Source organism: Myxine glutinosa, chromosome 6 (genome assembly GCF_964187855.1).
Source record: "Myxine glutinosa chromosome 6, kmMyxGlut1.1, whole genome shotgun sequence".
NCBI classification, from domain to species: domain Eukaryota; kingdom Metazoa; phylum Chordata; class Myxini; order Myxiniformes; family Myxinidae; genus Myxine; species Myxine glutinosa.
The window spans coordinates 72351894-72378027 of record NC_136266.1 but is presented as its reverse complement, the minus strand read 5'-3'; the positions used below and the strand labels follow the sequence as shown (position 1 = coordinate 72378027).

At 43.4% G+C, this 26134-nt stretch overlaps 2 protein-coding genes across 4 annotated transcripts in view; one reads left to right on the top strand and one right to left on the bottom strand.

Annotated features, from left to right (window-relative positions):
• MTRR (5-methyltetrahydrofolate-homocysteine methyltransferase reductase) overlaps positions 1–14141 on the top strand; it is a 60004-nt gene extending 45863 nt beyond the window's left edge. For all 3 annotated transcript variants that reach the window (XM_068120363.2, XM_068120364.2, XM_078779987.1), the window contains exons 8-15: positions 3397–3485; positions 3804–3984; positions 4706–4748; positions 6802–7000; positions 7178–7296; positions 9007–9096; positions 12216–12407; positions 13771–14141. In XM_068120363.2, the coding sequence (XP_067976464.2) occupies positions 3397–3485; positions 3804–3984; positions 4706–4748; positions 6802–7000; positions 7178–7296; positions 9007–9096; positions 12216–12407; positions 13771–13915 (1058 nt within the window). In that variant the 3' untranslated portion in view covers positions 13916–14141. The remainder of the gene's footprint in view (positions 1–3396; positions 3486–3803; positions 3985–4705; positions 4749–6801; positions 7001–7177; positions 7297–9006; positions 9097–12215; positions 12408–13770) is intronic.
• LOC137429962 (band 4.1-like protein 5) overlaps positions 13970–26134 on the bottom strand; it is a 96429-nt gene continuing 84264 nt past the window's right edge. Inside the window, exons 19-22 of the mRNA XM_078779988.1 lie at positions 22276–22402; positions 15138–15179; positions 14767–14912; positions 13970–14662 (exon numbers count right to left, since the gene is read on the bottom strand). Coding sequence (XP_078636114.1) covers positions 14593–14662; positions 14767–14912; positions 15138–15179; positions 22276–22402 — 385 coding nt within the window. The 3' untranslated portion in view covers positions 13970–14592. The remainder of the gene's footprint in view (positions 14663–14766; positions 14913–15137; positions 15180–22275; positions 22403–26134) is intronic.

Sequence of the window (26134 nt, the reverse complement as noted above, 5' to 3'; positions counted from 1 at the left end):
CATACAGTGCCTTTCAGAATGGATTAAATTGAGATTTCTTTTGTCACTGATCTACACATAAAACCCCATAATGTCAAAGTGGAATTTTTGTATAGAAATTTTTACAAATTAATTTAAAATGAAAAGCTGAAATGTCTTGAGTCAATAAGTATTCAGCCTCTTCGCTATGACACTCCAAATTGAGCTCAGGTGCATCCAATTTCCTTTGAGATGTCTCTACAACTTGATTGGAGTCCAACCGTAACCAATTCAATTGATTGGACATGATTCAGAAAGAAACACACCTTTCAAAATAATGTCCCACAGTTGGCCGTGCAGGTCAGAGCAGAAACTTGACCATGAAGTCCAAGGAACTGTCCGTGGAACTTCGTGATAGATTTGTGAGGAGGCGTACAGTCATGTGAAAAAGTAAGTACACCCCATGTAAAGTTTTGACTTTTTCAACATATTTCAACATACAGCTATTTGATCTTCATTTCAACAATGTTGATAGATAAAGGTGATATAATATAACAAATATCATGAAACATTTACATTTTGTAGTCCATTGTATAATTGAAGATCATAGAATTATAACCAGGCTGTCACATTTTATTTTTTTCCCCCCGTTTTTCACGTTTTTCAAAATATTTTTCACGTTTTTCTCGAAATGACTAAAATGTGACTTAGTCTGGTTATAAATCTATGGTCTTCAATTTAAATAAACATAAATGCAAATTTCGCATGTGGAAAAAGTAAGTACACCCTTGGCTCTAATAGGTGGTATTGCCCCCTTTGGCAGAAACAACCTCAAGGAGGCGTTTCTTATAACTGTCTACCAGTCTCTGACATCGACTGGGGGAAATTTTTGCCCACTCCTCCATGCAGAATTATTTCAGCTGTGCGATGTTTGAGGGGTTTCTTGCATGCACAGCTCGTTTCAAATCCCCCCACAACATCTCGATGGGATTTAGATCCGGGCTTTGACTTGGCCATTCTCGAACCCTCCATTTCTTTCTTTTCAGCCATTCCTTGGTGGATTTACTGGTATGTTTATGGTCATTGTCATGTTGCAAGGTCCACCTTCGGTTGAGCTTCAACTTTCTGACAGGTGGCCTCACATTATCCTCAAGCACCCTCTGGTACAATGAAGAATTCATAGTGGATTCTATGATGGTGAGCTGCCCAGGCCCTGATGCAGCAAAGCTGCCCCAAACCATAATATTTCCACCACCATGCTTTACAGTTGGTATCAGGTTCTTGTGGTCAAATGCTGTCTTTGTTTTTGGCCAAACATGTCTTCTGGTACTGTGGCCAAATAGCTCTACCTTTGACTCATCTATCCAGAGCACATTGTTCCAGAAGTGCTGGTCTTTGCCAAGGTGTTCATTGGCAAACTTTAGTCTTGCCCTGATGTTCTTTCTGGACAGCAAAGGTTTCCTCCTGGCACACCTCCCATGTAGATCAAATTTGTGCAGCCTCTTTCTAATCGTAGACTCGTGCACTTTGACATTAACAGTGGCAAGAGCTACCTGTAGGTCCCGTGATGACATTCTGGGGTTCTTAGAGACTTCTTTCAAGATCTTGCGGTCTGCTCCTGGGCTGAACTTGCTGGGGTGGCCTGGCCTGAACAAGTTGGCAGTTGTTTGGAATCTTCTCCACTTGTAGATGATCTTCCGGACAGTCGAATGATTGATTTCAAAATTGTTTGGAGATCTTTTTAAATCCCTTCCCAGACTCGTAGGCATCTATAACCTTCTTTCTGAAGGCCTCAGAGAGCTCTTTTGATCTAGGCATGGTGACGCTGCACACTTGAACAATAAAGAGCAAACCAAACTAAATGTCTGAGGTTTAAATAAGACAGGTTCATCCAAGATCCTCTCTGACGATGTTCTAATCATTTGCACCTGAGCTGGTGCACCTGATTCAAATTTTAGGTATTTGAAGTAGTGATAAATGTAGGGGTGTACTTACTTTTTCCACATGCGAAATTTGCATTTATGTTTATTTAAATTATACAATGGACTACAAAATGTAAATGTTTCATGATATTTGTTATATTATATCACCTTTGTCTATCAATATTGTTGAAATGAAGATCAAATAGCTGTATGTTGAAATATGTCGAAAAAGTCAAAACTTTACATGGGGTGTACTTACTTTTTCACATGACTGTAGATCTGCAGAAGAGTATAAAACAATTTCTAGAATGTTGAAAGTTCCCAAGAGCACAGTGGGCTACATCATTAGGCAATGGAAAGAATGTTGAACTACCAACACTCTACCTAGAGCTGGCCGTCCAACCAAACTGAGCAACTGGGCAAGAAGGACCTTGGTCAGGGAGGTGACCACAAGAACCCAATGACCATTCTGACAGAACTATAGAGTTCCTTGGCTGAGATGGGAGAACCTGCCGGAAGGACAGCAGTCTCTGCAGCACTTCACAAATATAGGCTTTATCGGTGAGTGGTCAGACGGAAGACACTCCTGAAAAAAAGTCACATGACAGCACGCGTGGAGTTTGCAAAAAGGCGTGTGAAAGACGGAGAACATGAGGCAAAAATATTCTGTGGTCTGATGAGAGGAAAATTGAACTATTTGGCCTGAAAGCAAAGCGCTATGTCTGGCAGAAATGGAGCACAGCTTGTCACCCATTTAGCACCATCCCTACCGTGAAGCTTGTTGATGACAGCATCATGCTATGGGGATGCTTTTCAGCATCAGGGACTGGGAGACTTGGAAGGATCAAGGCAACAATGAATGGAGCCAAATACAGGCAAATCTTTGAGGGGAACCTGCTTCAGAGTGCAAAAGACATGAGACTGCAGCGAAGATTTACGTTCTAACAGGACAAGGACCCCAAGAATACAGCCAATGCAACACTGGAATGGCTTCAGAACAAGAACGTGAAAGTCCTTCAGTGCCCCAGGCAATGCCAAGACTTGAATCCCATTGAGAATCTGTGAAAGACTTGTAGATTGCTGTTCACTGACGCTCCCCATCCAACTTGAGAGGGCTTGAGCAAATCTGCAAGAAAGAATGGGAGAAACCCCCCAAACTTCCACAAAGTTGATACAGACATACCCAAGAAGATTCAAGGCTGTAATCATTGCCAAAGGTGCTTCTACGAAGCATTAACTCAGGGGGGTGAATATTTATGCAAATTAGATATTTCTGTATTTCATTTTCAATAAATTGATAAAAATCTCTAAAAACATGTTTTCACTTTGACATGAGTTATTTTGTGGAGATCGGTAACAAAAAAACCTCTCAATTTAATCCATTTTAAATTCAGGCTACACACACAAAATGTATGTGTAGGTTGTTAATCATTTGTTGTCATGGTAATGGGTTTTTTTGTTATCAAATCATCATCCTATGTATACTGAGACCATGACCATGTTTCTCCTCTTTCAGGTGTACAGATTCCAGTGCACATCCTCTCACAGTGCTCTCTTCGAATGCTTTTTACACACATCCTGGAAATTCGTGCAGTGCCCAAGAAGGTGTGTGTGTGTGTATATGTGTGTGTGTGTGTATATGTGTGTGTGTGTGTGTGTGTGTGTGTGTGTGTGTGTGTGTGTGTGTGTGTGTGTGTGTGTGTGTGTGTGTGTGTGTGTGTGTGTGTGTGTGTGTGATATAGAGGACTTTAGGCACTTTTGTTCAGTGGTCGAAACCTTAGTTGCTGAAGTCTGGCTGATGCTTAGTTGAACAATGACATATATCATTAATTTGCTGTGAACGTTTAAGGTTCACACAACCTGTGTTGTCCAAGGTAGCTGTCCTCAACAAACACCTTGTTGGTTAATTTCGACGGTATGCAGGCTTTCTTGAGGTCCTTGGCGGAGCATGCGGAAGATCCCACCGAGCGGCACCGCCTGCTCGAGCTCTGCAGCCGACAAGGGGCGGCAGACTACTTGCAGCACATTCGCAAGAGCCTCGTGTGCCTGGCAGACTTGCTTCACTCATTTCCAACTCTCTGCCCCCCCGTTGCGCTGTTGCTCGGTATGATACAGATATTTCTCCTCTTATAGTAGAGAAATGTCATACTCTGTCTTACTCTGCCAAACTCACAGCTTTCATTCTCATCTATGTATTAGGTTCACCAGCTTGGTTCCAGCACCAGAATCTGAAAGTTATTCCCTCCTTCTCTTCCTCTACTCCCAAATTGGGGGGAGGGGGGGGGGGGGGGGTAACATGGAAGTCACTTGAAATTTTGCCAATTGAATGAATGAATGAATGATCGCTTTAAGGCCATTTTTCCCCGCTAGAGTGGGGGTTGGCCTTGCAGGCCCCATGACCTCATGGTTCCCTGTTTGAGGCAATGTTTTTTTTTATGGCCGGATGCCCTTTCTGACGCCAACCCTTAGTCGCCTCTTACGATGCGCAGGGATACGGTGTACCTATTCTAAATCGGGGTGCACACCGTGATCATTCATCCCAGCAAGCTGGTGCCAATTGAGAGGTATAAACTCCCACTGACAGGCCTCTAAAAAGTGATGAATGCTGTATTTTTCATGAAATGAAATGCTGTATTGTCAAAAAGGAGGGAGTCTTTTCTTGTGCGGAGGGCAGATGAGGGTAGGGAGAGGAGTGGAGGAGGGAGGGGGCGACAATCCACAGAGCTCTCGCGCATGCATGAAGCACCTATCCGTAAGCGTTACAATTTTTAACTTTACTGGTGAAAGTCAATCAAGCTAAACCTTGTGTAACATTTTCATTTCAGAACATCTTCCTTGCCTGCAGGCAAGATCCTACTCCATTTCCAGGTAATTCCTTTGACGTTAACCCTTGTTAGACTCAACTTTAGGAACTCTGGAAATCGGCGCAAGCCAAGTAGCCTAGCGATGATTACATTTTGTCATCGAGGTGCTTCATGAAAACAAAACACTCCAGAATATTTCAGGCCACTACAGGCAAAAGGCTTCCCTTAAAGGGACGCAATCATGAAATTTTTTGAAGATGTTTTAGACTTTAGAGGATGATATCCCTGACCCATTAGCACAAAAATATATTTTTGGGAGAATAATAAGCCGGATAACCGTGTTTTAAAACTTACGTTATGCAAATGAGCTACTTGCCATGGCGTCACAGGGTCACAACTCATTGACGGATGTGTACGTCTGAGTTTCATCACAAGTTATTCTAGCGTTCAAGATGCCGATGTGCCAAGCTTTTAACTGTTCGACTCGTCGAGAAATTTGCCCACAGAACTCAGACGTCGTTTTTTTGCATCCCTGACCCACGAAAAGATTGCCGACTGGGCATCCTCCGTCGTGCGAAGTCCTTCCATGGCACACCTGAGCTCCTCACCACATACAAGGCTTTCATCCGCAGCTCAATGGAATACTGTTCTCCCCTCTGGGCTGGTGCTCCTGCCTCACACCTTGCTGGGCTTCACGCTGTTGAAACCAAAGCTTTCAGAATCATTGGAATCTCCCGCGATGAAGCTAACTCCAAGGGCCTTTCGCTTAATCACCGCAGGCAGGTTGGTGGTCTTTCTGTCTTCTACCGACTCCTCTCCGGCCTTGCTCCCCCAGCTCTCTCTGGGCTCTGTCCCCCAAATATTCCTACAGGTCGCACAAGATCTGCCAGCAACCCTCTGATGGTTAAACTGCTGAAATCTAGGCTCTCTATTCACCTTCATTCTTTCATTCCTCTTTTCTCCCACCTCTGGAACAAACTCCCCCACTCCCTTCAATCCCACTCCTCCCTCCAGGTCTTTAAAACAGCTGTTCACCACCATCTCCTATCTTCCCCCATCCAAAACCGTGATCTTTTCTACCCCCGCTAATTCACCCCAGATCCACTTTGTTTGAAATTCCAACTTCTTTCCTGGAAGTGTCCATATGTTTTATACCTCTCCCACCCCCCTTCCCATGCCTCCCCCCCCCCCCAAAGCCCTCTCTCTCCCACAGATCTCTCGATGTCCCTGCTCTCAAATGTTGTGTTTGTGTCCTTCCCCCTCTCTCCCCATCTTGTCTACCGCTCCCCTTGTTATATGTTTTATGTGTCGGTTTGTCTTTCTGTCTGATTAATGTTCGCTCTTTCACGAGCCTCGATCTTGTATACAAAAAAAACCAAAAAACCATTGTGTGATTTATGGTGGAAAAACTAAAGAGAACCCAAAATCAACATCAAAACGAATGTTCATTCAAAATATTGTGTTGTTTGTGAAGACCACTTCGAGCCATCAGCATTCGTATTTGATCAACAGGTGATCACTACCTGGGAAACGAGCTTCGGAAATTGCTGAAACACGATGCCGTACCGACACTTACCGGGCGAGAGGTACGTGTTTATTTGAGCCACGCCCATGTGATTCAGGCTCAGAGCTAGTCCTCAAGCAGTTATCTATATTACTAGAATACTAGCAGAACACAATTATTATCTGGCTTATTATTTTCCCCCAAAAATTATTTTTGTGCTAATGGGTCAAAGCTTATCATCCTCTCAAACATATCTCTTCAAAAACTTTCATGATTGTGTCCTTTTAACTCATGTTTGGGTTTTAACATACCGTACTTGCCAAATACAGTGGTGAGTGAGCAGCCACAGTACTTCAACCCACACCAGTTATATATACACACGAGGTAGTTCCTAATTGCTATGTTTGATCAATTACTCATGCATTTCACAACTCGACACAAACTTGCTGTGCCACCACGAAACTCATTTCATGACAGGAAGGAACACGTTTCCAATTGAATTGGGCTCGGCCTCTCTAATCGACTAACAAAACATTTGTATAATATTGTCACGTGCTTATTTTTATACCAAAATCAAAACATTGACAGATCTCCCCCCCCACCCTCCCAACAGCTCCCCACTCCAACACCACGGTCATGTGCGCATTCTTTTCAACATCGTGGAGTTTCCAACGTCCGTGTATCGCGCCTCCCCTCGCCGAGGAGTTTGCACCGGCTGGCTCACCGAACTCGTCGGACTTTACGTGCGTGGAGATGTTACTTTGACCTCCTCCATGGATGATGCAACCGCGGTTGCTTCTAAAGTTCCACAGGTAAAGAGCTACGGAAGGAACATGACCTCCCAATGTTGAATAATGCCTCCAGCCTGTTGGAGTGCAGAAGCCTTCAGCCGCGGAGACATAAAATACTTTAAGGAAACCGAGCAAGCTATTTCAGGTCTGTATTAAATGTATTCTGCTCGTCTCCAGCAATTGAAAGCGTTTGCGCAGGTTCCCCTGTACGCTCGTCCGAGCACTTCATTTCATCTGCCCGAGGATCGTTCCAGGCCGGTTATAATGGTGGGACCGGGTACAGGCCTCGCACCGTTCTTGGGATTCCTACAACACAGGTAGATATCTACTTCTTCCCTGTCAGAACACACAGTTGAACATCGTTTTTGGTAATAAAGAAACTTCAGCAAGGTGTTGATAGTTTTCTTCTTCTTTTGCTTGTAGCACAAGGCTGTGGTGTGGCATCATTAGATGAGGGTGTGGGTGTGCCGCTGCGGTGTGGGTGTGCCCTCTTCTGGTTAGGAATTTGTAATTTCTTCTTGTTGCTGGTGATAGCCTTCACGAAGGACACCGAGATCTTTAATGTCCACTAATGCCGGCAGACAGGACACACCGCTTAACATCCATCCGAGGGACGGCACAAATATTGATGAATCACCTTTCCTGCAAAACACCGGGGCGATCGGTTATAGCTGGGGCCGAGATTCAAAATTGTATTACCTCCGCCACCTGCGATGGATGGAGGTTAGGTTTTCGCTCCTGTTTGTTACTTACAAAATCGAAGATTTTTCAAGTACGTATTTTGGTCGGTTGTGTTTGTTATTCTGTCTGTTTGTCTGTCATTTACGTACAGGTCACAATTCTAAACCAATCATCATGAAACTTCACCAAGTTGTAGAGGTCGTCACAATTTAGAAGCCCATTGATTGAGGTCACAGGTCATCTGGAGGTCAAATTTCTAAAATCGCCATTTTTCATCCAATTGACTTGAAAATTGAACAGCATTTATATATTGTCAACAAATTGGGAAACCAACTATTTGAGGTCACAAGGTGAACTCAAGGTCAAACTTCCAAAATCAATTTTCATCCTATTAACTTGAAAATTAGACAGTAATTGCGTAGTGTATCGCTGATTTGGGAAACCAACTATTTAAGGTCAAAGGTCAACTCAAGGTGAAACTTCGAAAATAAATTTTCATCCTATTAATCTGAAAATTAAACAGTAATTACATAGTGTATCGTTGATTTGGGAAACCAACTATTTAAGGTCAAAAGGTCAGAGGTCAAACTTCTAATATCAATTTTCATCTGAAAAATCATCAATTTCAGTCCGATTGGCCCGAGCTTTGATTTAGATCCTCAATTTTAATCCTGATGAAATGGACAATTTGATGTAACTTTTTGGGGGGGGGGAGGGGGAGAGGTGGATTTTGCAAGTATTGTGCTCTGCATGACGTCGTCTTGCTTGTTTTTTGTATGTGTACAGGATATCTCAAATTTGTGGATGGATTTAGACAAAATATGGTGGTCAGGTTGGGTGTGGGACATGGACAAAATGATGAGATTTTGTTGAAGATCATAATCCAGACACTAATTTTTAAATAATCTTTGTAAGCGATTCTTCAACATTGCAAAATGGGGCCAAAAACGATATATAGCACAATATGTCAAAATGTTGTGGATGGATTATGTCACAACTTGGTGGATGAGTTTGTTATATGACAAGAACAAGATTTGATTGTTTCAAGTCCGGATGCAGATCCGGCCTATCGGTGGGATACAAAATGTAAACTGTTCAGCCTGTCGAAAGGTGTGCGCTCTACTGAGTGCCGTTCTATTTTATCATGGTAAAATGTGCATATTTCATTGGTCACTCATTTTGGGGACTTCCAGCAGTAGATCCGGCGATGACATCATGGCCAACATTTTTACAGGGCTTTTGACCTCAAGATTTGACACGACACCACCAATATAGACCAACCTTCCAGTCCTGAGATATAGTGATGGAATAGTTTTACTACCAATAAGGAAATGCTGTGTGTGCAGGAAATGGCAGCAGGACGAGGAGGCCGAACCAGCCGGAGAAATGTGGTTATTTTACGGTTGTCGGCACTGCAAGCAAGATTACTTGTACAGGTATCGTGATATGGCACGTGAGGTTGGATGCTGTTTGAGGACACCATGTTCTGTACATTTTGGTCAATACTTTGAAATGTTCTGTTTAATCGTCTCCCAGATATCCAGGGCTTTTCCAACCGACAGGTCAACTTCGGCCTTCACTTTTCCTTCCAATGATAGACGATGATGGTTGAGCCACAATATGCACATTGGTTAAATTTACCAATACACACTCACTATACAACACTGAAAAACTCCTGGAGGAGCATGACAATCATGTATCACATATACAGGCCAAGGATAGGAGACAAATCAGTGCAATGGATTTGAATCTGGGATCCCAGCATGATAAACGAAGTGATAAAATGGGAATGCCAGCGAGTCCAACTTTGGTTTTAGAAACGGTTCATTAACATTTGTTTGCTGATCGCATTTTTAGTACACAAAGTCTCGACTCATAAAAGAGTGAACCGACCTGCAATTATTTAATTCATCAATTCTATGTGCATGTATGCGAGACCTGTTCCCGGTAGATTTTCAAAGCTTTCTTACGATCGTCCGAGAATCCAGATCAAGTTAAAACTAAAGTAGCTGTCTGTACTCGCCTCTGCCGCCAAATCTCATGTATCCAAACCATCTTACTCGGTCCGCTCCTTACCCCATGCCATCTTGACTGTCTTTTTCACATTCAAAAAGAACGTTCTGTCCATCCTCTGATGGGTGAGATGGCTCATGTTCTCAAATCCTGCTCTTTTTCTCTTTTGTCTGCTCTCTTCAGCCGGTCCTTCCCTTTAGACCCTCTGGCTGCTTCCAATCTGCCTGGAATTCCGAAAACATGACTCCCATCCAATTACAAGCAAAGTCTTAGAATCAATAATCATCGCTTAGTCTTTTCTCTCTTCAAACAGCCTGATCTCTGAGCATCAGTTTGGATTCCGGTCCAGTCACAACTACGGAAATGCTACCGCTTCTCTCAGCAATGGTTGGAGGCCCTAAATCTCCATATCTCGGGCAATCAAGTGTCTGGTGTAGTACTCTGCTTACAAATCCCGCAGCTTGCAACATACAAATCTGCTTTTACACATGGCCTTTCCACTTCTTCGAATTGCACAGTCCACACGTTCCCATCAAGGTAACCTTCTGCTCTCCTGTCCCAATGGAACTTGGAATGCACCAAAGCATTAACTTGTGCACAGTCGTATTCTGCATTGATAAATCTCTCCAACGCCATGCAACCCCTATACAACCCAGTGTCATAGTGTACCCCCATCCCACTGATAGGCAGAGGAGCTGCATCACTCTGCTATTCTGAAATCGATTACAGTATGGGGTAACAAAAAGCATGTCAGGGGCGGATCCAGGGGGGGGGGTGCAGGGGGTGCGCACACCCCCCCTTCGATCCAGGATGAGGGTGCAGGCGGTGCGAATCTGCTAAACTGTTGGACCAGGCAAGAACAAAAGGAACTGCAGAAACTTCCAAGAACGCACGAAATGCCGTTTCTGACGATCAATTTTTTAAAATTTCCTGGAGGACCCCCAGACCCCCCTTTATCCCCCCCCCCCAGCGCTATAGTTTCATGCCCCCCCCCCCCCCGTCTTGAAATTCCTGGATCCACCCCTGCATGTGTCCTTCAATTTCAGCGAACCTCTGTTTCACCCTGTAGTTCCGGAAAGATCGGTTATTAAACTTTTCCATCTGTATATCTGTATGATCAGCCATAGAGGTTCAATCTCTTGAACTTCTGAGCCTCACCATCTCGACGTGACCTTTCCTGAGTCATGTAACAAAGCTGTCCTCTAATGCCATCTTTGACCATCTTCTATCATTGCTTGAAAAACCAAGAAGAAAAAGACATAACATGTCATAGCCCCCACCGCGGTTTAGTAATTTTGCTGTACCGAGTTAAAGGTCGTCAGTCAGCCATCTTTGGTTGGATGACGAAACAAAATCTTCTGAATATGTATACTCATGTATTGTCTTTGTGCGAAGTTTGAAGAAAATCGGTCCATGCACGTTTGAGAAATGGATGAGGACACGTTTAAGTAACAAAATTGCCGCCAGTCGGCCATCTTGGATCTGATCTTAAAAAAAAAAAGACATGCATATGCAACTAATTATTCATTATCTGTGTGCCAAATTTGAACAAGATAGGTAAATGCATGTCCGAGAAATGGTCCAGGATGTGGTCAATATCAGGTTTTTATAACTAAAACGGCCACCAGTCCACCAGTCAGCCATTTTTGATCAGACTGCAAAATAAAGTGAGGTGCATTTGTATGCCATCATGTACTATGCTTGTGCCATGTTTGAACAGAAGCGGACCATGCATGTTCAGGAAATGGCTGAGGAGACACGTTTAAGTAACAAAATGGCCACGAGTCGGCCATCTTGGATCGCAACGCGAAACAAAACGATGTGCTTATCTCTACCATCATGTATCGTCTTCGTGCCAAGTATGACAAAATCGGTTCATACATCTTCGAGATATGGGTGCGGACGAGACCCAATCCATAAGCTCCCGTTTCGGACCAAGTCCAACATGGGCTAATAACAACTACTCAGCCTGTAAAGGCCTTAATGCACTCCCATCACATGTCTCTCCTTTATTCTATGGAATCTAAAGCTCTCATCATTATTGGAATCTCCTGTACAAGGCCCTCGTACAAGGTTTGTTGGTCTCGCATCACAGACAGGTCAGTGGGCTTTTTCTTTTTTTAAACGCTCCTCCAATCTTCATCTGATCCTTTACAGCTCTTCCAGTAACCACCTCCCAAAATGCAGGTTATGTCCACATCTCCACTCGTATTTGTGAAACTTCCTTCTGAAGAAAGTGCAATCACACTCATATCTCCAAAGCTTTAAAAGGAAGTCATGCACCAACTTCTCATGACCACTTCCCATCCCAAGATCTTTTATACTCTCATTAAATCTAACCCAACCCTCTTACTTGTAGGTTTATCGTTTCCCCCCCTCATTTGTTCATCCCTTTGCTTCTTGTGTCTGACCATTGCCCCAACTAGACCTGCCTTTATACCCGCTATAACCTCACTCCAATGAGCCTCGGTCTCCCATGTAAAAAGCATGCTTAATCAGGGTTTGGATAATAAATACGCGTCGATTCCCTACCCGTTCCCAGAGACGAGTTGGAGGCGCATATGGCGAGCGGAGTTCTTACGCGGCTTCTAGTGGCGTTTTCCCGAGACAATGTCCACCCTAGCGGTGCTGCAGCAGGAAGGCCTACACGCTATGTTCAAGATAACCTGCGGATTTACAGCAAGGACGTGGTACGCATGCTGCTGCAACAGAGGGGATACTTCTACATCTGTGGGTAAGATCAAAGTTTGTAATACAAAGCACCACATTGGCAATTATGGAATATCTATTCCATTCCCATGTGGAAACATCTCACGGTTCTGGTTCTATCCCATCGTTATCAAAAGCATACAGCATTACTCATTTTGATTAATTCCTTATACGACATTCCATATCCCCCCCCCCCAAAAAAAATTCCTTTTGTAGTACCAATTTAGCCGAAGAATGACCAGCTCTGCCAAAAGGAATCCCTTGGCAAAAATGCTTTTGTGCAAGTGATGAACGGCATTCTCAGAATTTCTGAGTACAAACTTCTCAGAATGAGCTGCTCATAATAGTCCAAATGTCTTATTTAATGGCCACTATTATTCCCACTTATGGGATTGGGGCCAGGGGAAGCTTGGCCAAAGTCTTTCACGAGCCGGCTGGCCCGGCCTGACATTTCACTATAGTTGGGGCAGGAATTTGGAAATTGTTTGGGGTGCCTGCAATAGGTTGTCGACTCTTTGCGATCGTTAACGACCACCAACAAAATACCCGCAGACAGGATGCCCGCTTAACGTCCCACTTTTGGACGGGACACACACTGATGAATCATCCTGCCTGCGAAACACCTGGATGAGTTTACAGCTGGTTCCGGATTCAAACCCAGGCTAGACAGCTTAGAGGCGAGAGTGCGTACCTCTGAGGCCATCCTGTCAGCCCACAATATTCCAAAACACAAACCTTATCTTTCGATATTTCATTAATAGAGATCATTTGTTTCCTTGTGTGGGTGTCTCCATCCTGTTTGACTAGATTTGCCTTTCCTCAAATTGAGCACTTTCTGCAAAATTTAACTTGCCAGGTTGGATAAACTGACTGATAAATCACCCTCCACTGTTCACTACGCATGAGCAAATGATAACTTGGTTCTAATTTCCTTTTAACCACAAAAATGACCTTCCATTAAACAAAGCTTCCATTTTTTCTTTTAACCATTTTGTGTGTGCTATGATAGTGTCTGAGCGGTTACATATTTTAATATGCCACGTCCAATGACAAACTTTCATGTGGAAGGGGAGGAGGGGTAAGATATATTCAGGTGCCATCTTTGATCAATTACATTTACACAGGTTCTTTTCACTTGGTCGACCGTTTTGCGTTGTATGGAAGAGCTTACCTGTTTCGGTTCCCCTGTCCTGTCTGTGCATTCATTCCTTCCCCTATTTGTCCATCTTGCCTTTGGTGTACAAACTACATCTGCTCCATCGCCTGTGTGGGTCACTGAGTTCTTCCACAAGTCTTGATCGTTGTTAAATAATGGACGTGGGATTGCATAGGTGGAATACAGATGCTTCGTAATTTAATTAAACTTATTCTCCCATTACTTCCCCCAGCGAGGCCAGGAATATGGCTCCCAGCGTGCACGAGACCCTGGTAGAGATTGTTGTCCAAGAGCAATCCGGCACAAAGCTCGAAGCCATGCGGACTTTGGCCACCATGAAAAAAGAAGGGCGTTACCTGCAGGACATTTGGACCTGAACCATCGATCATGACCTCATGTGCTTAACAAATCAAACATTTATGCATCAAAGGTCTGTGGTGCTGGGCTTTATGAAACATTCTCTGTGCGAGATTGGCAGGTGTTACTCACCCGATTATGGTGAGCAAAGTACCGACAAACACCGACTCGGATGCTGGATTAGTGCAAGATCCAGATTTGAGACCATGGAGGATGCTGTTATAAATAAAGGTCAAAGTAGAACGATTCTGTTTAAACATATTCATATTTTAACTGAATATTAGCAATTCCGGTATTTTCAATTTCATTTCAATTACAATTAACCTGTACAAAAAAAAAGCCTAAAAAGCTGAAACTTGTTCTTTAAAAATCTGCTCGGTTCCTTAATCGTAAATTACTTTCTACAAAACATTGCACGAGATTCTTTAAAAGTTTACACCAGAAATATTAGTAAATAAAAAAATATAAAAAATTCCCACATACGTTGGAAACCATCACCGGAACGGAAACATTCAGCAGAAAGCACTCGTGGGGACAACGTGCTGCATAAACATCGGGCAGGCTCTTCATCTAGCACACACCCAAGGCCAGGGGCAGGGGGAGGGCAAAACCGGAACCACCCCCGGCCTATAAAGCACTTGAAATAACGCGTTTGGGGTTTCCATGGCAACAGTTTCCATGACCAGTCAAAAGACAGTTACAGTTCAGTGATCATTATCCGACGAGGCTTCTCGGAGATGTTCTTGCCGGTATTTTGCCAATCTGACCTGTAACAAAGGACACCGTTTGATCCCAAATTAGTTTTGAGGATGGTACATTCAGTGTACGGGTTTCAAACCGGTGTGAAACGACAAGTCACGTTCGGACTCACCCTGCTGTGCCCCACGTTGAACCGCAAGGCGTTGCCAAAGTTTTGTTGCTGGAAGGTCGTGATACGGGGAAGGTTGAGGGAAACTGAGCCGCTTGTGGGGTCATCAGAACAGTAGGCTGGCGACCTTCTCCTCCCATCAGGGCTACCTGGGAATCAAAGAATCGCATCAACTGCTAGTAGTTGGTGTTGTAATTACAACCAGAGTTGATTGTTCCAAATGATCAGCACAATGAATCATTAAATATCGACACATACGATACCAATTGTTCCTAATTCAGGAGGAAAACATTCCATATACTTGCTATTCACAGGATGCAAATGTAAATAGTACAAGGAGCACCTCGTGGGAGAATGTTGACGGTCCAACATACCGTGAGGCCGAGGATTTGGGGCGTCGGGGCTGTGTTTGGCACCTGCAGTGTCAGAACATAAAGATGAAGATTCGCACAGAAAAGTCCACAAGTTGATGCCAATGGCAGATTAGTATCAACATGTGCAAACAACATTTACCAGCTGAAGCACACCACAACAATCCGGTTGTGGTTACCATTGCAATGGTAGCACGGGGTAGTTTGTTAACGGCTCACCGCTGGTAGAAAGCATCCACCTGTGAGGGCTTGTGTCACATCTGGTACTGAATCAATAGGAATTGTCGATCGAGAGACCGAGGTCATAGGATGAGAGGTCGTCAAAGGAGCAGAGAAGATTAGCGATGCAACTTCGGTGGACAACGAACATGGATTGGGCTTCGAGGAGATGCATGGGGATGAGGTAAGGACAGGTGAACTATTTTAAGAGTTACCTAGATAAACTTACGAGTTAGAGAAACTGTATATGAAAGGGACCAGTGGGGTCAGGTTGAAAAATGGTTGCATCGAAATGTTGACATCTGAATCATTGTACACCGCTCCTTTCCTATGCCATCTCCAGGCATTGCAAATCGTCATTGCCGGGCACCAAAGGGGGCTCGGCAGTGACGCACGCTGAAAGGGAGTACTCAGTTTTCACTCTGGTTTCTTTCTTTCTTGTTTGTTGTACACCGCTCCTTTCCTATGCCATCTCCAGGCATTGCAAATCGTCATTGCCGGGCACCAAAGGGGGCTCGGCAGTGACGCACGCTGAAAGGGAGTACTCAGTTTTCACTCTGGTTTCTTTCTTTCTTGTTTGTTGTACACCGCTCCTTTCCTATGCCATCTCCAGGCATTGCAAATCGTCATTGCCGGGCACCAAAGGGGGCTCGGCAGTGACGCACGCTGAAAGAGAGTACTCAGTTTTCACTCTGGTTTCTTGTTGTACACCGCTCCTTTCCTATGCCACCTCCAGGCATTGCAAATCGTCATTGCCGGGCACCGAAGGGGGCTCGGCAGTGACGCACGCTGAAAGAGAGTACTCAGTTTTCACTCTGGTTTCTTGTTTGTTTTCTTGGTTGTCCGGACGATATCTCAGCCATCCTTTGAGCTAGGAAGCTGAAATTTCGGCACAGTAGTGAGCAAGTCCTTTGTCAAATACGGTATTTTTTGTTTTTTGAATAATCAATTAATTGAGGAGTTATTTAATTATTAGCGTTTAATTAAGTACTTATTTAATTAATTAAATTTCATTTATCTTCTGACCATTATTAACTCAGGCACCTTTTGAGTTAGGAAGCTGATATTTGGACATGCCAATGACCAGGTGATTTGGCTGCAAAGGATATTTTTGATTTATTAATTAATCAATTAATCGATTAATTATTTAATTATTCGATTAATGACAAAAAAATTTTTTTTTTTAAGTTACAGATTCTGATGAAATAGTGGTAGTTTATGTGTTCTCTGACCAAATTGATTAATAATTTAATTTTTTTATGATTATTATTTATTTATTTTCATTATTAATCATTTATTTATTTTCTTTCTCATTTGGCCAATATCTCAGGCACCTTTTGAGCTGGGAAGCTAATATTTGGACATGAGTGACCAAGTGATGTGGCTATCAAGGATATTTTTGATTTATTGATTAATCATTTCATCTATTAAGTATTTATTGATTAATCGATTAATTATTTATTGAGTAATCAATTAATTATTTAATTTTTTATAAATGACTTATTTAATTAAATTTCTAAAAGATACATCTTCGGATGAAGCACTACTGGTTTAGTTATGCGATTAGCCAATTGATTATGAAAATATTTTGTGATAATCTTTTATTGATTTTAATTATACAATTAATCAATCAATTAGTGTACACCTCTCCCTCCCAATGCAGCCTCAATGAGCTGCACTGCGGTATTGCCGGGCGCCGGAGGCGCCCCGGCAATGCCGCGCTGCAGCATATTTAATTATTTGGCATGGGGCGGTGTACTTTGAATGTATGTGTACTTGTTTGTTTTCTTGTTTGTTTTCTTTCTTGTTTTCTTGGTTGTCCGGGCGATATCTCAGCCATCCTTTGAGCTAGGAAGCTGAAATTTCGGCACAGTAGTGAGCAAGTCCTTTGTCAAGTACGGTATTTTTTGTTTTTTGAATAATCAATTAATTGAGGAGTTATTTAATTATTAGCGTTTAATTAAGTACTTATTTAATTAATTAAATTTCATTTCTCTTCTGACCATTATTAACTCAGGCACCTTTTGAGTTAGGAAGCTGATATTTGGACATGCCAATGACCAGGTGATTTGGCTGCAAAGGATATTTTTGATTTATTAATTAATCAATTAATCGATTAATTATTTAATTATTCGATTAATGACAAAAATTTTTTTTTTTTTAAAGTTACAGATTCTGATGAAATAGTGGTAGTTTATGTGTTCTCTGACCAAATTGATTAATAATTTAATTTTTTTATGATTATTATTTATTTATTTTCATTATTAATCATTTATTTATTTTCTTTCTCATTTGGCCAATATCTCAGGCACCTTTTGAGCTGGGAAGCTAATATTTGGACATGAGTGACCAAGTGATGTGGCTATCAAGGATATTTTTGATTTATTGATTAATCATTTCATCTATTAATTATTTATTGATTAATCGATTAATTATTTATTGAGTAATCAATTAATTATTTAATTTTTTATAAATGACTTATTTAATTAAATTTCTAAAAGATACATCTTCGGATGAAGCACTAGTGGTTTAGTTATGCGATTAGCCAATTGATTATGAAAATATTTTGTGATAATCTTTTATTGATTTTAATTATACAATTAATCAATCAATTAGTGTACACCTCTCCCTCCCAATGCAGCCTCAATGAGCTGCACTGCGGTATTGCCGGGCGCCAGAGGCGCCCCGGCAATGCCGCGCTGCAGCATATTTAATTATTTGGCATGGGGCGGTGTACTTTGAATGTATGTGTACTTGTTTGTTTTCTTTCTTGGTTGTCCGGGCGATATCTCAGCCATCCTTTGAGCTATGAAGCTGAAATTTCGGCACAGTAGTGAGCAAGTCCTTTGTCAAAAACGGTATTTTTTTTTTTGATTAATCAATAAATTGAGGAGTTATTTAATTATTAGCGATTAATTAAGTACTTATTTAATTAATCAAATTTCCTTTCTCTTCTGACCATTAACTCAGGCACCTTTTGAGTTAGGAAGCTGACATTTGGACATGCCAATGACCAGGTGATTTGGCTGCAAAGGATCTTTTTGATTTATTAATTAATCAATTAATCGATTAATTATTTAATTATTTGATTAATGACAAAAATTTTTTTTTTTTTTTCAGTTACAGATTCTGATGAAATAGTGGTAGTTTATGTGTTCTCTGACCAAATTGATTAATAATTTAATTTTTTTATGATTATTATTTATTTATTTTCATTATTAATCATTTATATATTTTCTTTCTCATTTGGCCAATATCTCAGGCACCTTTTGAGCTGGGAAGCTAATATTTGGACATGAGTGACCAAGTGATGTTAGTGTAGCAGCATAGCAAACCTGTTGTGCATTTTGTGATACAAGCACCAAATTTGGCACAAATGTACATTAATATGTTGCGAACATTTTCAGATATTGGGCCACTTGAAATTCCGTAATTTTTTTTTTCAAATTTTTTCAAATTTCGTAATTTCAAATTTTTCGGGTGACACCGTCACAATTTCGGTCTTCGAGGCCGGCCGATATAGTGGGGCGGCTTAGCCCAAATATTCAAAAGAATTGTGCATTTTGTGATACAAGCACCAAATTTGGCACAAATGTACATTAATATGTTGCGAACATTGTGTGGTCAGCAATGAAGACGAGAGTCTGAATTACATGTATGCAAAAGACCTTGTGAACCAGTGAAGCAAATACACGGGTAAGCATGAATTAAATCTAGGGCATGATATAATTTCCATGATGTTTACCTCTACACTCAATGGTGGAAGGAGGTAATGTTTTGATCCCAGCTTGTCTGTATGTCTGTTTGTCTGTTAGTCCACAAAATTCCAGACAAAGCTTGTAGTAGTGGTAGTTGTAGTGGTAGTGGTGATAACAGAAATTGTTATATAGAACTGAACTTATATTATTATTATATGCAGAAAATAACTTCATTTCTATATGCCCTGCAGTGGACAGGTTAATTGGTTTATGCACTGAAGGGGTCACCCTGGTGTGCACTGCTGTGTTCTGCCTCACTGAGTTGTTCAGGTATGATGTACTCAGCACAAGCTTCCGGTCGGCCCGGAGGTGGGGGTGCGGGGCCTGTCACGGAACGTCAAAACAAACGGCCTGCCGGGGCCGCCCAAAAGTCGGGCGTGAGGGGCGCGTCCACTAATGGAACGCCTCTCGCTTCCCAGATCGAGGGCCACGTGGTCAAGAGAACCTCGTCCCTTCCGGTCACACTTTGCCTAACGGCCGGCCTCGAAGACCGAAATTGTGACGGTGTCACCCGAAAAATTTGAAATTACGAAATTTGAAAAAAAGAATTACGGAATTTCAAGTGGCCCAATATCTGAAAATGTTCGCAACATATTAATGTACATTTGTGCCAAATTTGGTGCTTGTTTCACAAAATGCACAATTCTTTTGAATATTTGGGCTAAGCCGCCCCACTATGTGGCTATCAAGGATATTTTTGATTTATTGATTAATCATTTCATCTATTAATTATTTATTGATTAATCGATAAATTATTTATTGAGTAATCAATTAATTATTTAATTTTTTATAAATGACTTATTTAATTAAATTTCTAAAAGATACATCTTCGGATGAAGCACTAGTGGTTTAGTTATGCGATTAGCCAATTGATTATGAAAATATTTTGTGATAATCTTTTATTGATTTTAATGATACAATTAATCAATCAATTAGTGTACACCTCTCCCTCCCAATGCAGCCTCAATGAGCTGCACTGCGGTATTGCCGGGCGCCGGAGGCGCCCCGGCAATGCCGCGCTGCAGCATATTTAATTATTTGGCATGGGGCGGTGTACTTTGAATGTATGTGTACTTGTTCAGTATTTCTTTTTGTCCTGCAGGGGATGTGGGTGGCACTTTTTCATAGGTAACTCTTTAGTGCCCAACACGAGATGTCAGGCAAAATTCAACCACCATGTGGATGAGTGCCATCTATTCTAGACCAGGTGGAGCAGGCATAATACAATCTCCTTAAAGACCATGAAATGAACCAGCTCGCTTTTATTGAATGCCTATTGGATTGGGATCAAATTACTACTTCAGGCCGCTGGTTTGATCCCTACTGAGGTGTAAGTTGCGCTATCAACGTTGTGCCACCTGTTGGTCAGGGCGGGAATGCAGCCGAGGTGCTGGTGAAGAAACTGAAAAGACAGGGGGACCATTAACGTCCACAGCTCAACGTCTGACCTCTAGGAACGGACGGCGCTCTGAAAGATCAATCCTCCAGCTCGTACTTGGGTTAGGAATCAAACCTGGACTGAACGGATCAAAAAAGCAGGTGCCCTACACCTGTGTGTGTCATGTTGTGGCCTGTTATTCCTCCTGGAATTAGCGGAGGCATAAAAAATAATTCCTCCTGGAATTAGTTCTGTTTCCACAAGTTTTGAATCCAAATATTTAACACACCCACCTTCAGCCAGATTCGAACTTCACCCGCTGGTATATGCCAGTCCAGTGTCTTCACCACTAATCATTTTGGTCGTCACTCCCATACGGCCTCACCTGTATATACTATTTTATCTGTCTTGTTTTATGGCACTTCTTGCAGTGTTTTTAACAATGTTTAACTCGAACGTCAAACCATCGACCGATATGCCTCCGCCTACATTATTACATCATTTATACAAACTTGTACCAAGTTTGTTTTGAATCCCCTCAGCTGTTCTCAAGTATCACATTTTACCTGACCTCTGACCTTTGATGCAGAAATCGATTCAGTTCATCTCATCATTATATATACACACTTACACCAAGTTTGGACAAAATAATCACTGGTTCACAAGTCGTCGCAGAAACAGGATTTTCACATACCATGACCTTTGACCTCAACATCTAATCAGTTCGTCTTTACTTCATTATGCATACCTGCACCAAGTTTGACTTGGATCCCTTCAGTTGTTCTCACGTTATCGTGGCAAAGAAAACCTATCACGGACGGACAGACGGACGGCCAACCCGAAAACATAATGCCTCCTGCGCCTTCGTCAGCGGAGGCATAAAAACAAACAACAACAATAACCTCGAGAGAGAGGGAAGAGTGGGGATGAGGGAAGGGTGGGGATGAGGGGAGAGTGGGGATGAGAAGGGTGGGGATGAGGGGAGAGTGGGGATGAGGGAAGGGTTGGGATGAGGGGAGAGTGGGGATGAGGGAAGGGTGGGGATGAGGGGAGAGTGGGGATGAGGGAAGGGTGGGGATGAGGGAAGGGTGGGGAAGAAGGGAGGGTGGGGATGAGGGAAGGGTGGGGAAGAAGGGAGGGTGGGGATGAGGGGAGAGTGGGCATGAGGGAAGGGTGGGGAAGAAGGGAGGGTGGGGATGAGGGAAGGGTGGGGATGAGGGGAGAGTGGGGATGAGGGAAGGGTGGGGATGAGGGAAGGGTGGGGATGAGGGGAGGGTGGGGATGAGGTTATGTGCCCGATAAAGATAAGGGTGTGGAATCAACAAAATGATGACAGAGTCTGCTAACCACCATGGGAAGCAAGAAGCTGACTTCACAAGCAAAACTGACTAGTTCTTCATTCTACTGACAAGGATAAAGAAGAGGAGAAATAGAGAATGCTGTGCTGTTAGTTCTTTATATACACAGAACAAAAGCATTTTTGCATTTTCCAAAAAAAATTGCAGGATAAAAAGGAATATTCTGCATTGCATTTGGAAATGACGTCTGAAGACATTTACGAGTTACAGTTTAATTTTAATAAAGCATTGGCAATCAACATCGATCGTCATCAGGCAGAGCATGTCAATAATGGGACGAGTTGTTCATCGGTTTTTTTTTTCTCTTCTTCAAAGTAGTTGTAAAAAATAAAATAAAAAGGATAATAAAAACTACAAATAAAAATTTTATTTAGCACTTTGTTTCATAGCAGTTAAAAACATTGCAAAAACAAGAACTGGAGATGTACCTGCGGTACTGTGCACCCTTTGGCGGTGCGGTCCTGATGAACCAAGTACTTGGCTGCGGGATCTCCAAGTCTTTGCGTTTGTGCCGAAACTGTCATGGTACTTGGAACTGGTGAAGTCAAACCGTTCCTGGATATGGTGAAGGAATGTGGGGGGATGGGGTTGTGAGGGGTGGGGGGGGGGGGGGTGGGGGGGTGGGGAGGAGTTATCTTTGTGTTCTTGACCCTACATTTTTTTTGTTCTTTTGTGTTCTTGACCCTACATTTTTTTGTTCTTTTGTGTGCTTGACCCTACATTTTTTTGTTCTTGTGTGCTTGACCCTACATTTTTTTGTTCTTTTGTGTGCTTGACCCTACGTTTTTTTGTTCTTTTGTGTGCTTGACCCTACATTTTTTTTGTTATTTTGTGTTCTTGACCCTACATTTTTTTGTTATTGTGTTCTTGACCCTACGTTTTTTTTGTTATTTTGTGTTCTTGACCCTACATTTTTTTGTTATTTTGTGTTCTTGACCCTACGTTTTTTTGTTATTTTGTGTTCTTGACCCTACATTTTTTTGTTCTTTTGTTCTTGACCCTACATTTTTTTGTTGTTTTGTGTTCTTGACCCTACATTTTTTTGTTCTTTTGTGTTCTTGACCCTACATTTTTTTGTTATTTTGTGTTCTTGACCCTACATTTTTTTGTTATTTTGTGTTCTTGACCCTACATTTTTTTGTTATTTTGTGTTCTTGGCCCTACATTTTTTTGTTCTTTTGTGTGCTTGACCCTACATTTTTTTGTGTTCTTGACCCTACATTTTTTTATTTTGTGTTCTTGACCCTACATTTTTTTGTTCTTTTGTGTGCTTGACCCTACATTTTTTTGTTATTTTGTGTTCTTGACCCTACATTTTTTTATTTTGTGTTCTTGACCCTACATTTTTTTATTTTGTGTTCTTGACCCTACATTTTTTTGTTCTTTTGTGTGCTTGACCCTACATTTTTTTGTTCTTTTGTGTGCTTGACCCTACATTTTTTTGTTATTTTGTGTTCTTGACCCTACATTTTTTTGTTCTTTTGTGTGCTTGACCCTACATTTTTTTGTTCTTTTGTGTTCTTGACCCTACATTTTTTTGTTCTTTTGTTCTTGACCCTACATTTTTTTGTTCTTTTGTGTTCTTGACCCTACATTTTTTTGTTCTTTTGTGTTCTTGCCCCTACATTTTTTTGTTCTTTTGTGTTCTTGACCCTACATTTTTTTGTTCTTTTGTGTTCTTGACCCTACATTTTTTTGTTATTTTGTGTGCTTGACCCTACGTTTTTTTGTGTGCTTGACCCTACGTTTTTTTGTTATTTTGTGTGCTTGACCCTACATTTTTTTGTTCTTAACCCTAACAAAAACCTAAGTTGACGTGCTCTTTCTGTGTTCATCATGCTCTACTATTCCGAAGGGCTCCTGCTGTTGTACCATTAAAAAAAGCTACATTAAAGCCACAAGTCCTGCATTACTCTTCCACCTAGGAATGACAGGTTTTTAAAACAGGCATTTTATAATTACACGGACATAAATTTTTGTCAAAGCAAATTGATGATCAGCTTTCCAACAGTACCATACTCATTATTCCATGACAGCAGGAACCCTTTATAATAAAACGTGACACACACACACACACACACACACACACACACACACACACACACACACACACACACACACACACACACACACACACACACACACACACACACACACACACGTTGGAGATTGACAATTTGAGCAGCTGCTGAAACAGTTATAGACCAGTCAGGTTCTAATGAAGTGAAGTGGTCACGACCAAATATAACCAATTTCGATCATTTGGCCACAGGGTACCAAGTCAAAGGATATAGTGAACAATCAACATTATCTCTATTGTTCATATTGTAGAACTAACATGTCGATATACAGGGTGGCCTGAAAAATGTACGCGATTTCAAAATTCAATAAAAATCAAATGAACTCTGATATGAATGTGAAACAAAAACAAATAATAGAGGTGTAGCGGCTACCGCTGGGTTTTCACAATCGCCTTGCACCTATCAATGACGCGAAGCGATCACCATGCCGGGCTCGTCCAGGACGCCCGGGCAGGCCCGCGCTCAACTTGCCAGGCCTCGGTCGGGACGCCCGGGCATGCCCGGGCAGGCTCGCCCTCAACTTGCCAGGCCGCAGCCAGGACGCTCGGCCACGCCCCCTCTCGCCTTTCCTGGGCAAACGCTCCGGGATAATGTGTGTATATATATTGCTGCCCGATAAACGGGCTTTTCAGAGTATCTGAGTGTTTTGTTTGAATAAAGCAACTCGGACGAATTCCAGCTTTTTGTCGCGTCCATTCTTCCGATCGACGTGGGAGCCCGAGCTCCTTCATTGGTGACCTACCGACATGGACACGGCAGTGGCTCTTAAACTGCCTACCTTCTGGGAGGCTGACGCGGCGGTTTGGTTCGCACAGGCGGACTCCCTGTTCGCCCTGCGAGGCATCACGGCCGACGACACCCGCTTCCACCATGTGGTAGCAGCGCTCGGTTCAGCCACCGCGGCCCGCGCCCTGAGCCTCCTCGAGAGCCCGCCAGCCGCTGACAAATACGGCGCGATTAAAAAGCTTCTCCTCGACGCTTTCGCCCTCCCATCGGCGGAACGCGCACGGCGCCTGCTCGAGCTCGGCGACACGCGCCCTTCCGAGCGAATAGACTACATGCTTTCGCTGCTCGGCGAGCACTCTCCGGCATTCCTGTTCTGGGAGCTGTTCATCCGTCAGCTGCCTAGCCCGGTACGCCTCGCCCTGGCAAGCACGACGATCACGGATCCCCATGCCCTTGCCAGGGAAGCCGACAAGATCTCCGCAACAGGCCAGCGCATCGCAGCAGCGACCTGGGGCCCACCGCCGTCCGACGCAACACCCATGGCGCCCGAGCACCCGGCACGGTCGACGACCGAACTGCCGACGCAATTGGCGGCCGCTACACCAAGCCGACCACCTCCAGCACGACAACCGGGGCCTTCACCTGACCAAGCGTGGTGTTACTATCATGCCAGGTTCGGACAGAAGGCCCGGACATGCCGACCCCCGTGCACCTTCGGCAGGCCGGGAAACGGCCGGGCCGGCGTTCATTACCAGCCATTTGGCCGGGTTGACGATGAGGCCATGCTCGCTGAGGCGCCCGAACAGTGTTCGGAGGTGGAGGAGGTGCTCGGCCCGGGACGTGCTGGCGACGAGGATGTCGTCCAGGTAAACGAAACGGAACGGCCACACGGGCAACTTACTGTTCATCACGGATAAAGCGTCCGGACGGCGCTTCCTGTGCGACACCGGCGCCCAACTGAGCGTCATACCCGCCTCTGACCAGGACAGGCAGTCCGCGGTTTGCGGCCCCTCCTTGGTTGCGGCCAACGGATCGGCCATCCGCACCTTCGGCCCGCGCAACGTCACCCTCTGCTTCGGCGGCCAACGCTTTGCTTGGACGTTTGTAACCGCAAACGTGCCCATGGCTCTGCTAGGCGCCGACTTCCTCTGCGCACACGGACTGCTGGTGGACGTCCAACGGCGTCGTTTAATCAACCCCGAAACCTTCAGCTCCCTGGTATGCACATTGAGCAGCTCCGTGCCGACCGAGCTGGCATGCGCCCTCCCGGCGGCGAACGAGTTTGCTCGCCTGCTCACGGAGTTCCCGGCCCTCACGCGGCCGACGTTTTCGGCCGTCGCAGTACGGCATGGGATCGAGCACCACATACCAACCACGGGCCCGCCGGTCTATGCCAGAGCCCGCCGCCTCGACCCAGCCAAGCTCGCCGTGGCCAAAGCCGAGTTCGACGCTTTAGAACACCTCGGCATCGTGCGGCGCT